Source organism: Vigna radiata, chromosome 1 (assembly GCF_000741045.1).
Source record: "Vigna radiata var. radiata cultivar VC1973A chromosome 1, Vradiata_ver6, whole genome shotgun sequence".
Taxonomy (NCBI): domain Eukaryota; kingdom Viridiplantae; phylum Streptophyta; class Magnoliopsida; order Fabales; family Fabaceae; genus Vigna; species Vigna radiata.
In genome coordinates this window covers 13,248,258-13,265,313 of record NC_028351.1, presented here as the reverse complement: position 1 = coordinate 13,265,313, position 17,056 = coordinate 13,248,258, and the positions used below count along the sequence as shown (strand labels likewise).

The 17,056-nt window shown below is 33.6% G+C and overlaps 1 protein-coding gene across 2 annotated transcripts; it reads left to right on the top strand.

The window, feature by feature from the left end:
• The first annotated feature begins 11,414 nt into the window (after positions 1-11,414).
• LOC106765411 (probable transcription factor At1g11510) lies at positions 11,415-13,969 on the top strand. Of its 2 annotated transcripts, none has more exons than XM_014650063.2 (2): positions 11,415-12,634; positions 13,766-13,969. In XM_014650063.2, exon 1 carries the CDS (start codon positions 11,475-11,477, stop codon positions 12,609-12,611), a length of 1,137 nt encoding a protein of 378 aa, XP_014505549.1. In that variant the 5' UTR covers positions 11,415-11,474; the 3' UTR covers positions 12,612-12,634; positions 13,766-13,969. The 2 variants fall into 2 exon arrangements, with proteins under 2 accessions (XP_014505549.1, XP_022640924.1); XM_022785203.1 differs by lacking the exon at positions 13,766-13,969 and adding an exon at positions 13,546-13,719.
• Positions 13,970-17,056: the final 3,087 nt, after the last annotated feature.

Below are 17,056 nucleotides of genomic sequence, written 5' to 3'. Positions count from 1 at the left end.
GTTATTTTATTATTAGTCCAAAATTATTTTACAATCAATAATATTAATCATAAATACTAATATAGATCAACTGATACAATCAATGATATTAAAATATTATCAAAAAATTGTAATCAAACTATCAAGATATATTAAACGGACATACTTGCCTTCATTTATCTCAAGATATTTCCCTTGACTTTAGCTGCACTTAAGTAAATCATATAAAAAATCATGGTACTATATTTAATCCAAAAGGAAAATGATACTTTGACAACCTTTCCATGACAAATTTTTGACTCCATCGATGTGTCAGGCTCTGATTGGTCAGCTTTGAATGAAATAAAAAAAATTTAAAATGACGTGGATAACCATGGTCTGACGCTGGAAACGGCACGACTGGCGCTGGAAGACACCCGAAGAATGACCGACGGCACCGCCTCCTGGTTGACCTCCGGTGGCCGTTCAACGGCGAACGACGGTGGAGTCGTCAAGGGGGTTTGGTTGTTTATCGGTGCCGGAGCTTTGATCGGTGGCAGAGCTTTGATCGGTGCTCCTCCGACGACGGTTAAAGGGCGCCGATTAGACGGTGTGGCAAGGATGAAATGTGGTTGGGATGAACACTTTCTCTCTCTAGGGTTTCAAAATGAAATGTGATTTCAAAATCTGAAAATGAAAAGTGGTTTCAAAATTTTTCAATGTCCTCTCTCTGTCATACCAAGGTTATCCACGTCATTTCAAATTTTTTTTATTTCATTCAAAGCTGACCAATCAGAACCTGACACATCGATGGAGTAAAAAATTTGTCATGGAGAGGTTGTCAAAATATCATTTTCCAATCCAAAACTTGAAGACTTTCTCATTTTTACTTAGTGTCAGACTTTCAACTCATATTTATATTCTTAATAAGTTCTTAGTTGAATTTTCTTGGGATTCTAGTGTCATCTGGCCTATATTTTGTTTAAGTCATGCAATGAAAACGGTTAAATAGGTTTAGTTTGAATTATAAGTCCAATCTTAACCTCCCGTTGAATTGTGCTTTTTAAAATTATTTTGCACTTTTCGCAAATATCATTAGATACAGAATATACATGTGATAGTTTTGTATACTAAACAATTAATTGTGATAGTTATATCTAATGAAGTGTATCACATGTGTGATAGATTTTTTTTTTTTCTTTTTATAAAATGGCAAAAAAACGTCTCGACGTGATGAACTTTTTAATTTACTTTCAATATAATTTAATTTAAGGTAAACTTTCTATGGTATTTTTAATATATATATTTAAAATATGTATATCTAATGTTGGTATTACGTATAGGTATAACAATCATTTTTTTGGTATTATAGAATGCATATGTGAAGTGAGTATATGATGAACACTTATTATTATATAGATCTTATATAGTAATTTGTTATAAAAGTGTGAATGGAGATATTCAAATAAAAATTTTATACGTTATACATATTATTAAAAATGGATATTTTTTAAGTCAATATACATATTATGTGTAAGAATGTAAAAAAGGTGTTTTGATATCGATTTCTAGTTTTGTTTTTGTTATACTATTCATATATAAAGCTTCAAAGATTTGTGGAGATGATATTTTATATTTAATTTTATTTGATATTATATGATAATATATGACTTGTAGAGTTCATTAATTTAGGGTAGTACCTACTACTAGTTGAGGTTATTAATTTCATTAAAAATTAATTATATGTATGATGATTTGGTATGCACTAGGGTTCTATGAACTAATAATTATGTCTTGTTGATAATGTCATAACTCATACAATTCTCAAGAGTAATAACTTTTTTCTCTTGTTTGGTTATTCGAGAAATCAATATTAACATTATTTATGGTACTATAAATATATTTGAAGGCTCCTATTGGACTATTTCGGTAAGTGTACCGAGTCGCGCAAGTAATATAAAATGGTAAGACCAAGTATCTTATCCTAGAAGACTCTCAACACTAGACAGTCGTGTGATAACAAGATTAATTAAGACTTAAATAAAAAGAGATGATTGGTTTTGAATGCAAAAACATAAAATTAAATATGAGTGCAATTGATCAATAACAAAGGAACACAGAGATGAACGAATGTTGATTAATATGAGATGGATATGTTGTTGGGGTTAGATTTCACCAAGTTCCCTCTTATGTATGTAAAAATTCTTCTTTATGCATTAATGCCAACATCACTCACTAAATCACCTAAACTTGATCCCTCGGTGAATAAGTCTGTCCTAAATTACCAATTCATGCAATTCCTAGCATTCCCAGTAATAAGATGTAAAGATCAAGAGCTTAAAGACAACCAAGACTCATACCCTCATCCTTGAGCAATATTACTCTTGGGAGTAATTCAACAAGAACCTGAATTGTAAGGAACCTCCCGACATTCATGCAATTCATAAATCATGTTAATGAATGAGTTAAACACAGCAAGCATTGAAACAGATGAATTACTCTAACAATTAATGGAAAAACATATGGAATTTAAGAATCAATTCAAATACATGAGAGTTTACAAGGTTACATCATTCCCCAACAACAAATAAAAATTAGTTCCCCACAGACATGGAGAAACTATATGAACAATGGAAGAGAATGAAATAGAAAACTTTGAGAATTGAGAAAAAAGAGTGTATTGCTATGCTCTTCTCTGCTAGAGATACAAAACCTAGAGCCCCAGGGTCCTTTAAATAGTGTCAGAAACGAGCAAAAAAAGGGCCCAATCCAATAGAATCGAAACAGAGCAGAAACAGGGCCTGATCCACAAAAATCCGACGCTCAGGCACCCCACTTAGGGTGCCCGGGCGGTGAGAACACCTCATGTAAGGCTCGAGCCTCCAAAAAGGGCACCCAGGCTTCAAGACTCCGCTGCCTAAGCGGCCAAGGAGGGTGCCCGAGCGAAGGACGTCGATTTTCCTCGCTCAAGCTTCCATTCAGGGCGCCCAGGCTTCGTGTTGTCCCTCCTTCTGGTGCTTTTTTAGGCCTTTTTGAGCTCCATCTTCTTGGCTCTTCATCTCTGCTTCCAGTATTACTTCAATCTCTGTCAAAACAAGGGGAATTAGTCATAAAATCCTTGAAAGCAACCTCAACTCTCTTATTTACACATTTTAATGAAAAAGCATGAGTCCAAGCAAGTTTCTAAGTGAAAAAGGGTACTTTTAGCTCAAAATCATATCACAAATAACGATGTTTTAAACCGTTATCAACTCCGAAAGAGCTACTATACTTCTACCAAGAAGTATAATAGAAACTTATTAAGTTTAAAGGATATTTGTCTAAAATGAATATCTTATTGAAACAAATAATCAAGGAGATATGAAATATCTTTATATCATTAGAATTGAGTTGAATAAAAAACTGTTTACTAGAAAAATTATTAGCCTTTTCTTATGGCTTGTACTACACATATATTACTATAATTGAAGCCCATGTCATTGTAAGCTAAAAGCTTATGAATCAAAATGAATTTCTTGTTTGGCATGATTGGTTGGGTCATTATGGATCTATCACAATACGAAAAATAGTTCAAAACTCATGTGGACACCCATTTATGACTGAAAATTTCTTCAGTCCAATGATTTTTCATGTATTGCATGTTCACAAGGAAAATTAATAATGTAGAAATTGTTAGAATTGGCTGCAGCGGAATTATTAGCGTGGAATAACAAACCAAGAGAGGAGTGAATTGGTTATGTGCCTTTTTCGTGCCTTTTAATATTTTTCTCAAATTCACTTACAAAGCAGATAATTAAACTGAAATAAATAGAGTAAGGAAGAGAGAAAAATTGCACAAATGCTTTTATCCTGGTTCAGATCTAAAAGATCCTACGTCCAGTCGCTTATCTCAAAAACAAGATAAACCTTTTTCACTAAACACAAAACAATTACAATTAATAATCACGCAAAAAATTAACTTGTAAGAGTTTAGAATACCACCTCTCTTGAAACCACAAGAGATGAACTTACATCTCCTTTGAGTCTTCACAAAGGATGACCACCTTCTTCGAATACTTCACGAAGGATGATTCTCTTCCAAGCACTTCCTCAGACGCACCAAGGATGAACAAGCTATTCCTCTATCACCGCAGTAGCACTTCACAGCTTTGCAGACAAGAGTTTCTTTAGCTTCAGTACAAACACGATGTTCTCAATGATTTCAGTTGTTTCAAGCACTAGGGAAGAGTGTTTTTTGAAGGAAACAGTGAGCCAATTTATAGACTCAGGCCAATACTCTTCCATTATTCGAAAACTGGCCATTTAACGCATTTAATCGATTAATATTAGTATTAATCGATTAAGATGAGTACAACGGCTAGTTTTTCAAACCTGAAACCTCCAACGGCTAGTGTTAATCGATTAATTCTGATTTTAATTGATTAACTAATCGATTAAAGCTAATGTTAATCGATTATTCCAGAGCCATTTGGGTTTTCAGTGCTAGCCACGTTTTAATCGATTAAAACTAGGTTTAATCGATTAAAACAGCTTGTGTTTGATTCTAAACAACAATTAATCATATATAGAGTACATGAATCAAACCCTATTACATATTTGAGCACTAATACATCAACTATGATTATTACAAAAGCTTTCAATAATAAGAGATCTTCAATTTGTCTTCTTGGATCATGTATTGTGCAATTCTGTACATCATCAAAACTTCGTCTTTAATTTTTTGCTAACAGAAATGTGTAGGTCTTGCTTCCCAACCAAGAGGAGGGGGGGGGGGGGGGGAATTGGTTGTTATTAAAAAATATNTTCTTTTGANAAACTTTGAAAATCTTTTGCACTTTCTTGAAACACAAGNAAATAAAGATTGTAATGCAATAAAATGAATTAAAGGATAGAAAGACAAACACCAAGATTTTTATACTAGTTCGGCCTCAATGCCTACATCTAGTCCCTTTCAATCAATCGGAGATTGAAAGCCTCTTTACTATAAAGATTGAGTTATACAACAAGCAATATAGAGACACGCTCTCAATGTATCCTTCTCTCTAACTCCAAATCTACTATGGTCAAATACACAAAAAGAACAATCATCTTTTTGCAAAACACCCTTTGAGACTCCTCTCAAAGTATCTAGAACCTCATGTTCTCTTCCTGACCACTGGCAACAGGGAAACCTCAATCCTCAGATTGCAAGATCAACAATATTGATCAGGTAAGAAACACCTCAGAGTGCGGATGATGACCAACCAATGAAAGCACACATAAAATCCTTTAAGAATCCTTAAGATATTTCAAACTAGCGTTTCTTTGATTCTTGGAGAATGGGCATACTTGCAATTTCTTTCTCAAATCACTTTTGTCAGATATTAAAGATCAAATATTCAAAAGTTATTAATGTAGAACGCTATGTGTCAATATATAGTTTTTCTCAAGCCTGATGCATATTAGTTGATTACAAAATTAATGCAATTGGTTAAGCAATTTTCACTGCTATGCCAGAATTACATTAAAACAGATTTAAAATATTACACAATTAATGTAATCGATTACACAATTAACATAAGTCAAAACAATTCAAAATATGACCGTTATATTAGTTAAGACTTATCATGAAAACATTTTTCAGTGTGCACAGAGTTTAACCGATTAAGAAACCGTGTAATCAGTTAAGTATTACACTTAAGCAATTTTGGAAACATTTTCATTTGAAAACTCATCCCTACACTCACCAATCAGGTGTTAGCAAAGGCACAAATTTTAATCGATTATACATATAATGTAATCGGTTAAAACTTGCAGTTTCCTACAATTAAGCATTTACTGATATCTGATGAGTCTAATTGATTACATAAACACTGTAATTGATTACTTCATACATATATGCTTTTTGCAAAGAGTTTTGTTATTCAAAACTATAAATATGCATACTACAAATATAAACTCATGTATAACCACAGTAAGTATGCAAACCAAACAGTTTAGGCACAAACAGACATATTAAACAGCTAAATAATTCAGTTGTTGTGCAAGAAACTATTAAAACATTTATGTTGTCATCATCAAAAACACACAAGGGTTTGGGTTTGAGTCTACTTTGTAGGGTTGAGGGCTTTTTCTCATTGCCTTAAGCAAAACTTGAGCTTGTACGATGTGAAAGGGTAGATGAGTTTAAGAGAAACATTCCTAAAATATTCTTCTTCTCTCACAACGTCTCTTTTTTGGGTGCAATGATTTTGATCATATTTTTTTGCTTTATTGATCTATATGAATATCAAGAAACAAAGTATATGAGTATCAAAGTACTTTTTTGTACATGCATTAAATGTTTTGAACGTTAAAAACCATTAGGCAGTGTAACATGTTCAAGACATTTTATCACTTGTCATTTCATTAATAAATGCATCAATTGGTAAGACATTAAACACGCATAGTCATCAAATGGTATAAACATAAGATGTTTCTTCAAAGGCTAAAGTGTTTAGTAGTCATACATCAGACGATGTTTTCTATAGAAAACTTTGGTTAATATAACACTGTATTGAATAAAAATTTCTTTTAATCTTAGTATTATATAAGAGATATACTTTTGTTTTCACAAGACGCTAGCTTGTTTTTCTCATATTGTCTAATAGATGATCTCAATGAGATATACTTTCTTTCAGATGCTGTTTATGATTTTTTGATTCTTTTAAATAGTTTGGTCCAGAAAATGTTATTTATAAGCTTGGCTTCAAAAGTTGTTAAATATTTCTTCATTAGACGCTACTGCTTTAAGAAGCTTTCTATATAGTAATATTTTGTTTAATGTTTTTTGTTAAACTTCAAAACCTGGGTTGCTTAGATGGTCTATTCTTTAGACGATTTTTTCTTAACATGATCTTGGAAATATAAAGTTTTGTTTGGGATTACAAATTGAGTATTTAAATAAAAGCGGTTTTTGTACATTAAGAGGCTTATATAATTAAAGTACTTAAGAGGTTTTATATGGACAAGTCGTGTCCTTTATGGAATGGTTGTGAGTCCATTAAATGTTGATAAAGGCTCTTTTAGACCTCAAGAAAAGGGTGAAGAACTTCTTAGTCCAAAAGTACCATATCTTAGTGTTATCAAAGAACTAACGTTTCTTACTAATTATACTCGGACCTGATATATCATTTGTTGTAAATTTGTTAAGCAAGATATAATTTTTCACCTACAAGAAGACATTGAACTAGAGTAAAACATATACTTCATTACCTTAATAGTGTAGGTCATTTATTAGATCCTCACAATGGTTGATCACAAGCAAAACATTTGTTCACATGTGATGGCACAACAATCTCATGGCAGTTTGCTAAACAAACCATAACAGCAACATTGTAAAATCATGCAAAATTTTAACATTACATGAGGTAAGTCGTGAATATTTTGGTTAAGGTTTATAATTCAACATGTGCGACATACTTATGGTCTATCATCAGAAAAAATGGAATCAACAACTATATATGAAGACAATGATGCATTGTTCAATTGAAAGGATGGTATAGAGATCCAAAAGATTCATTCTTGTGAAAATTGGGCAGATTTATTACAAAGTTTTTGCCAAGGAGAACTTTTGAGCAATTGATTCGCAAGATTGAACTTTGTAGTCTTAATATGCAAGTTTACATCAGGGGAAGAAATAGAATATGTGATGAACGATACTATATTGAGGAATAAAGAATGATGTACTTTCTTTTTCTTTCATTGGATTTTTATCGGAAAGGATTTTTCCAAGTAAGGTTGTAAAGTTACACATTCTCTTATCAACAAACATGAAAGGGAAATGTTATGAATTAATGTTTGTCCATTGGTTTGCTACATTCACTCATATGATTGATGACTCTTTATAAGATTTAAATATTTGTATTAACTATTTAATTTGTATACTTTTTTAGTTACATCTTGTATCTATAAATAAGACTTTTTCTATTACTAATATGACACAAAAATTAGCCTTCATGGTCTCTTATACTCTCTTTTTCTTCTTTCTCTTTCTCTCTATTATCAATTTATTTTATAATATCTTTTAGTTTTAAAATAAAAGTCAAACTAATTCTATAAAAACATAAAATAATGTTATTTTACATAAAAATAAATATAATTTGAATAATTTTTTTTTATTGTTGTTCCACTTTGTGTTATATTATACAATATTACAAAATCAGACTACATTGATTTGAGAATAAAATCTAACGTAGTATATTCAATAGAAAAGATGTAAATAATTTTATTTTACTAAGATGAGAATAAAATCTAACGTAATATATTAAATTGAAAAGATGTAAGCAATTTTATTTTACTAAGATGAAAAATTTTAATACACAAATTTATAAAGTGCCTAAAACATAATTAAGTCAATTTTTTTAATTTTTTATTAAAGACATGTAAATAATGATAGTATAAAACAATAATAATAAAGTTTTAGCAATGAAAAAAATTCAATAACAATAATTTAATTGAAAAATATACAAGTTTTATTTTTTTTTCCAACCGGTCATTTTCTTCTATAGAGTAAGTCCAATTTTCCACTCTATTATATGGTATTTTGTATTTTGTATACCTATGAATACATGAGTAGTTGATGTAAGAACTAGAAGGTTCTTAGAACATTTTTTGTTCTGTAATCCCAAATATGAGTTTAATTAATTAATCCAAGACTCCCTCTATATCTATAAAAGCGTTGGAAGGATGAAAAGGGGTTTAAAGAAAATATTGGCTATGAGAGCTCGAATAGAGGTAAGGGAAGTTAGTTTTTATGTAGAGTGGTGTATCCATTTGCATGTATAGATTGATTTGATTTTTGTTGTTCTGATTTGTTGCCTTTACCGTTTACGAAGTCACTTGTGATGAATATTTGATAAAAATGGGGATTTCTGGTTTGGAATTGTTTGACATATGTGTGTGTGTGCATGCGTATGTGTGCGTGCGCGCACATGCGGGGTGTGTGTGTGTGAGAGTGTTTGTGCGTGCGTGTGTGTGAGTGTTTGTGTTTGCATGTGTGGTGGGAGGTGTGGGTGTGTGTGTGTGGAATTGAGTATATTGATAAAAGTTATGTGAGGACATTGAGGTTTAATCCATTAGCCCATAATGCTACCCTTTTATTATGTTTTTAAGTCAATTACAAATCTTTTAAAAGAGTGATCAATACCAAAAGTGGAACACTTTGAGTAAACTGTAAATTTCATACATCTGATGGTTTCAAGTGTGGCGTTGAGTGACAAACAGGGAGTGTCGGACATTGACTCGCGAACAAACTAGGTTAAGGAGTTCTAAGCATCAGGGCGTTTGGCGTCACATTGTACTGTTGGGCACCAATTCATAGTGAGCTTCAAGGGTGTGTAATATTAGGCACTGTCTACATTATGGATGGTCCTATTTCAATGGGTTTCAATGGTCCTCAACGTTAGATGTTAGGATAACATTTTTTTATGCTCACTTGCAAGTGAACCCCTAGAATGGGCAGCGTTAGAATATTTTTATGTACTGCCCTTTGTGGACTGTGCTTGATATAGTAATCTTAAATGTGTATAAATGGTAGATAATTGTGTGAAAAGATATTGGAGTTAGTTATTTCCAAGGAGGGAATACTATCATGTGGTTTGTATTGGATGTATTAAAGATATGGACTGAACTGAAATCATCCCGACTCTATTAACCTTTAGAATCAAATAGATAAAAAATATTAAAGGTGAGAGTTGAGGGAGGTTCTTGTTTCAACAAAAGTTGAGCTTAAAAAGTATAGAATTCACTATATCATACTTTATGGACCGGAAAAAGCCCAAACATATTATAACTATAACTCTTATAAGCAAGAGTGACAAAGTAATAAAATTTGTAAAATCTTAAGTGCTAGTCAACGTATCAGTTCTCCGAAAGTTATGTCACTAATATATGTTAAATGATTCCCAAAAATTTAATAATATGAATATGAATAATAGATTGTTTGAGAGTGCCTATAAATAATCAAATTTATGAATTTATAAGATTGTTCTCCTTCTATTTAAAACTTTTAAGTTTTAATTATTTATGTATTTTAACATATGATATTGTTATCTCGTAGAGAAACTAAAATCTGTAGTTAAATTTTATATAGTCAAAACTTATATTTTAATGTATTGGTTTTGATCTCAAGTGCTCTCCTTTTAAAATACTCCCGAGATTTTAAGTCATAGTAAAATGATAATACATTGCCTTGTAGACTTTATTTATATTCATGTAATATAACTACGTAAATGCTCTTTTATTACAATTTGGATAAAATACCATAATTGGATTGATATATACAAAATTAAAATATAATTATACGTAAAATAAATAATTTATCAGTATTGTTAAAATGGATTAGAATTTGTGGGCCAATCTAGCCTACCACGGGTTCAATCGGATTTGGTTTGAAAAAAATTAAATTTTTTTTATAAAGGTCAATTTTCAACCCAGCTTACTCGTATTGAGCCTGAGGTGAGCCGGGTTGGCTCACCATTGCACCTAGTTTTATTTAATTATTTATTATTTTTGTGTTTCAATATTATTAGTTAACATTTTTTTTACTGTATTATAAATTAGAATAAAGAAAAAGATGTTTCAATAGAATAAGACGCTAATATTATAAATGAATAAATGACACAAAAATTATCAATATTATAAACTTATTTATTTGTTATTTGGATTTGCTTTTGGATTACATTTGAATTGTATATTATTTTTTTTTATTTTGAATTGTCTTTGAAGTTTAATGTCATTTTAGAGTAAAATTGTTTAAATACAAAAAAAAAATGTATTTTTTTTTGGATTTAAAAAAAACTAGTAATTAAGTGAGTCAACCCGCTTAACCCATCAACTCAACTAGATTTAGTTCAAATATTTTAAACTTGCTAATATATGAATCAGGTTGAATTAACTCACTAAATGACCAACCCATAATAAACCAGAGCAGATTGGACTGAGTAACCATTTTAAAAGTACTACTTATCACATATTATCTTTATGATTTATAATAAATTTATTTTATGAGTGAAACAAACTTTTTCTCCCAATAAATAAACCTAATATATTTGTACTTTTTATCAATATGTTCAATGAAGTTAACATAAAAAGATTTATTCTTATTTAATTTAATTTAGTTCTAAAATAAATTTTTAGATATATAGTGTTTTCAACTAAAACAACTCATATGCTTATAGAAATAGGCAAACATTTAAAAGAAGTAAGCCATGTAAAATCATTTGCATAAAACAAAATTCTAAAAAATCACAAAATGAAAGCAAAATAAGTTGAACAAAAAAAAAAAACAGAAAATAGAACATGTAATAATGATATAAAACGACAAAAACAAAGATAAACCACGGAGTAATAACTAAAAAATTTTAGGTAAAGAAATAATAATGTTTAATCTTATTTTTATTATTTATAAAAAGAACTAATTATATTATATGTTTTGTGTTGGTTCTCTTCGTTCCCGTGTCACTCCCAGCTAACCCTAAATTCCCAAATTTTCGACCATGACAAAGAAGCCGAAGCAGCGCCCTGTACCGGTGGAAGATCCTTCAACTCCTTCCTCCTCCGAATCTGAGGAAGATGATGACCGAACGCATTCTTCTCAACAGCATGCAGCAGCAGCACAGGTTTCTTCCTTTGAAGAGGAAGATGATTCTTCAGAAGAAGAAGACGAGAAGCAAGGTTCCATTCTCCCTGCTTCTGCAAACCATCCCTCCAAGCCTCACCCCAAGTCCTCCTCCTCTGAATCCGAATCCGACACTGGCACCGAACCAGCTCGAGTCAAACCCAAACCCAAGCCCACGGACCTACCCCAGCCCCAGCCGCAGCCCAAGGTCCAGGCCCAGCGTTCCTCCACGCGGGCGAAGCTGGGAGCCAAGCGCCCCGCCGACGCAACTGAGCCGAAACGCACGAAAAAGAAACCAGCTGAGGCTCCTTCTCCTTCTGTTGCTAACGACGAAACGGAGGAGGATGGGAAGAAGTCCGGCGGGCAAGCAAAGGTGTTGTTCCAGAGGATCTGGAGCGAAGAAGACGAGCTCAGCCTTCTTAAGGGCATACTTGAGTTCATCTTAAAGACCGGACAAGAGCCTTTGTATCATTGGGATGTCAACGCTTTCCCCAACTTCATTAAAAAGTCACTACACGTGGAGTTTTCCCGCCATCAGCTGAGGGCGAAGATTCAACGGATTAAGAAGAAGTTCGAGACTTATGAGGAGAAAAAGAAGAAAGGGCTTGCGCGTCCGTGGTTGATGTCACCTCACGACCGGGCCTTGTTTGCATTGTACAAGAAAATTTGGGTTGAATGGCCCGACGGACTGAGGGGAAAGCCCGAGCCTCTTGTTACCAAGACTCAAAAGAAGGAATCAGAAGCCAAGGCCGAAGTTCCGTCGCAGCCAGAGTTGCTGGCGCCTGAAAGTGGTGACGTGAGTTTGCTTTACAGCAATATTTCTTGTTTTAAAGAGCTGGATGAGGATGAGATGAAGAGAGGACTTACTTTGATTGGAGAATCCAAGAGGAAGGAATTAGAGAGAAGATGGAAAGTGTTGCAATATTCTGAGATGGAACTACTTGCGAATCGCACTCTACTGATGGGGGAGCAGATTAAGTTGGTATCTGAAGCCCTACAGTCATCCAACAATTAGGATTCATTCTGTCATTGTGTTAGGTATATTAATGTATCGTATCTTTTGTGAATTATTGTAATTTTGGTGTCTGTGGCATAGTCTTTTTTGCTAAGTGTTGTGAAAACTTTCTGTACAGTCCATTGCCTGTTCTCTCTAACACATTTGCCGTTTTTATTGCTGGGTCTGTTTGTTTCTGCTTAAAAATCCTTTTGCATAAAAAGAGAAAGCGGGAGGGTTTTGTCGTAATTTTTTATCCTGCTGTTTATATGGGAGGCCAATTCATGCACCTGGGATATTGGCCTCTTTTAATTCTAGCAACATTTAGCAATTTTTGTTAACCCTGATGGAGAATATGTGGTGCTAGTGTTGACAGAATGTTCAGTTTGGCAAAACAATAGCTGTTAAATTTTGGGTTTGCAATTTGGTATGGCAGTGACATTTATTCTCATCCAGGCTTGGATGGGGATGATGGAATGAAGCGTTTTGTATTTTTGTGTTGACTGTCTAATGCAATGTCATACAAATTTGCCTCTGCTCCTTTGGTGCTTATCCTTCAAAGGGGCAATTTATTTTGTGATACTTCTAAAATATGCTCTTTACGACGTGTAGTTTTCTGCTCATAATCCCTTGGACCGATCATATTAACCTCCTTGATATTTGTTTAAATGTCACTAACGAGCCTCTTTATTTTTCTTAAAATCACTAACCTCCCCTCAATACTATATAGCTACTAGTTGAAGAAGAAAAAGAAAAGAATCGAACTTCTCTTCTGGTTATTTGTTTTTTTCTCTTTTTACAACTTCTCTTGCAATCATTCAGAAGATGTTAGATAGGCAAGTTCATCAGTCCATCCCCCAAGGCATTGATTCTCCTTCCTTTAAGGTAGAGAAAATTCCAGAATCCAACGGTCTGACTTTTCAAATTCACCTTTTTTTTCCTCTGATGCATGCAGGTCACACTTTGGTAACATTATTTCTAGTTCACAACATTTGATTTAATGAGACTTTCCAGACATTATTCTCCTCCGTTTTACTTTTGCTGAAAGCCCAAACCCTCAACAGAAAGCAATAACTTGGTTTTGAACTTTTTTAACCCTAGTGTTGATCATAAAGTAGTATAATGAACTGATTAGTTGTGGATGATTTTGAATTGACTATCATCTGAACTTGCAGATCTTTTGAAAGCAAGTGAAGGTGGTAAATGAAGTTATTGCCATTTTGGAACAGACATTAATATTTATCCTTGCTTTATTATTCTTTTTGCGTGTAGCTCTGTATGACTTTTTTTCTTTGTGACTCCATCCCTTTGTCAAGAGGTTCAAGAGTATTCTGTATTTTGGAAATGAACTAAGTGGTATGCCAAAACAGGATCAATGCAATGTCAATGACAAGTTTTTCTATATTATAAAATAATTCAGGTGTCCTTGTAACTAATATACTGAATGCCTGCCATTATGAAATTTTTCTCGTTTGATTTTATTGATTTTTTTTCGGATAATGATACATTGACGATATTTTTTTGACATTTTAACACTATATTGTCAAAAAAATGTTCACATGTATTATCCTTTTCTAAATTTTGTGCTCAGGAGTGTTTTCTATTATTGCCCTCTTGCCCTTTCAGCTATTATGTAGGTAAAAAAAATTCATAAAATGGGTTCAGATATAAATTGGATTGAAACTAAATTTAAATCTGTATTTTCTAAAAAGAGCTAGATTGAATTTTTATACATTCTAATTCAAATAATTGGATCAGTCGAAATCCATACTTCTATAAGAAAATAGTTTTGATTTTTATGATTTGACTTGATGTTAACATTTTTAAACTTGTCTAATAATATTTTAAACTGACATTTGAGTTAAAACAGATCAAAATGATATAAACAATTTAAACTTTATTATAATATGTATTTGTTACATCAAAATAAAACTAATGTATTTAGAATAGAAGAACTAAATAAAACTAGTGTATTTAGAATACAAGAACTAAACCATAAACTCTAAATCTTAGATCCTAAATCCTAATCCCTAACTCTTAACTTATAATCCCTATACCCTAAACCAAACCCTAAACACCAAACCTTAACCCTTAAACACCAAACCTTAACCCTTAAACCCTAAAAATTAAAACCTAAACCAAACCTTAACCCAAACCCTAAACCCTACACCCTACACCTTGACCCCTAAACCGTGACCCCCAAACCCTAACCCAAATCCAAACCCTAACCCCTAAACCCTACACAAAACCCTAAACCTCAAACCTTAACCCATAAACCCTAACCCCTAACCATAAACCATAACCCTAAACCCAACCCTAAATCCTAAACCCTAACCCTAAAACCTAAACCAAACCCTAAACCCTAACCCCTAAACCCTAAACCAAACCCTAGCCTTAAACCCTAAACCCTAACCTTAAACCAAAACCAAAACCCAAAACCCTAAAACCTAAACCCTAAACAATAAACCATAATCCCTAACCCCTAACCCCTAAACCCTAAACACCTAAACCCTAAACCCTAACCCTAAGCCAAACCCTAAACCCTAAAACCTTACCCTTAAACCCTAACACCTAAACCCTAAACCTAAACCCTAAAAACTAAACCCTAAACCCTAACCCCTAAACCCTAATCCAAACCCCTAAACCCTAAACCCTAAACCTAAATCCTAAACCATAAACCATAAACCCTAATTCTAAACCCTAACCCTAAACCCTAAACCAAACTCTAAACCCTAAAACTAAAACCTAAATTGTAAATCCTAAACCCTAAACCATAAACCCTAACCCGTAAACCCTTAAACTTTAAACCCTAAACTCAACCCTAAACCCTAAACTGTAAACCCTAAATCCTAAATCCTAAACCCTAACCCTATACCCTAACCCTAAACCCTAACCCTATACCCTAACCCTAAACCCTAAAACCTAAACCCTAACCCTAAACCCTAAACTAAACCCTAACCCTAAACCCTAAACCAAACCCTAGCCCTAAACCCTAAACCCTCACCTTAACCCAAACCCAAAACCCCAAACCCTAAAACCTAAACCCTAAACCATAAACCATAATCCCTAAACCTTAACCCCTAAACCCTAACCCTAAACCCCAAATCCAAAGCCTAAACCCTAAACCCTAACCCTAAACCCTAACCCTAAACCCTAAACTCTAACCCTAACCCCTAAACCCTCAAACCTAAACCCTAAACCATAAACCATAATCCATAAACCCTAAACCCTAACCCCTAACCCCTAAACCCTAAACCCAAACACATAAACCCTAAACCCTAACCCTAAGCCAAACCCTAAACCCTAAAACCTTACCCCTAAACCCTAAACCATAAACCCTAAACCCTAAACCGTAAACCCTAACCCCTAAACCAAACCCCTAAACCCTAAACCCTAAACCTAAATCCTAAACCATTAACCATAAACCCTAATTCTAAACCCTAAACCAAACCCTAAACCCTAAACCCTAAAACTAAAACCTAAATTGTAAATCCTAAACCATAAACCATAAACCCTAACCCGTAAACCTTAAATCCTAAACCCTAACCCTACCCCAAACTCTAAACCCCAAACTCTAAACCCAAAACCCTAAACACTAAACCCTAAACTCAACCCTAAACCCTAAACCCAAAACTGTAAACCCTTAACCCTAAATCTTAAACCCTAACCCTAAAACCGAAACCTAAACCCTAACCCTAAACCCTTAACCAAACCCTAGCCCTAAACCCTAAACCCTAACCTTAACCATATCCCAAAACACAAAACCCAAAACCCTAAAACCTAAATCCTAAACCATAAACCATAATCCCTAAACCCTAAACCCTAAACCCTAACCCCTAACCCCTAACCCCTAAACCCTCAGCCCTAAACCCTGACCCTAAACCCTAACCCTAAACCCCAAACCCAAAGCCTAAACCCTAAATCCTAAACCCTAACCCTAAACCCTAACCCTAAAACCTAAACCTAAACCCTAACCCTAAACCCTTAACCAAACCCTAGCCCTAAACCCTAAACCCTAACCTTAACCCAAACCCAAAACCCAAAACCCAAAACCCTAAAACCTAAATCCTAAACCATAAACCATAATCCTTAAACCCTAACCCCTAACCCCTAACCCCTAAACCCTCACCCCTAAACCCTAACCCTAAACCCCAAACCCAAAGCCTAAACCCTAAACCCTAAACCTTAACCCTAAACCCTAAACCCTAAACCCTAACCCTAACCCAAACCCTAAACCTTAAACAATAAACCCTAAACCCTTAACCCTAAACCATAAAACCTAAACCTTAACCCCTGAACCGTAAATCCTAACCCCAAAACCCTAATCCTTAAGCCAAACCCAAACCCTAAACCCTAACCCTAATCCCTAAACCCTAAACCCTAAATCCTAAACCATAAACCCTAAACCCTAACTCCTAAACCCTAACCCTAAACCAAACCCTAAAACCAACCCTAAACCCTAAACC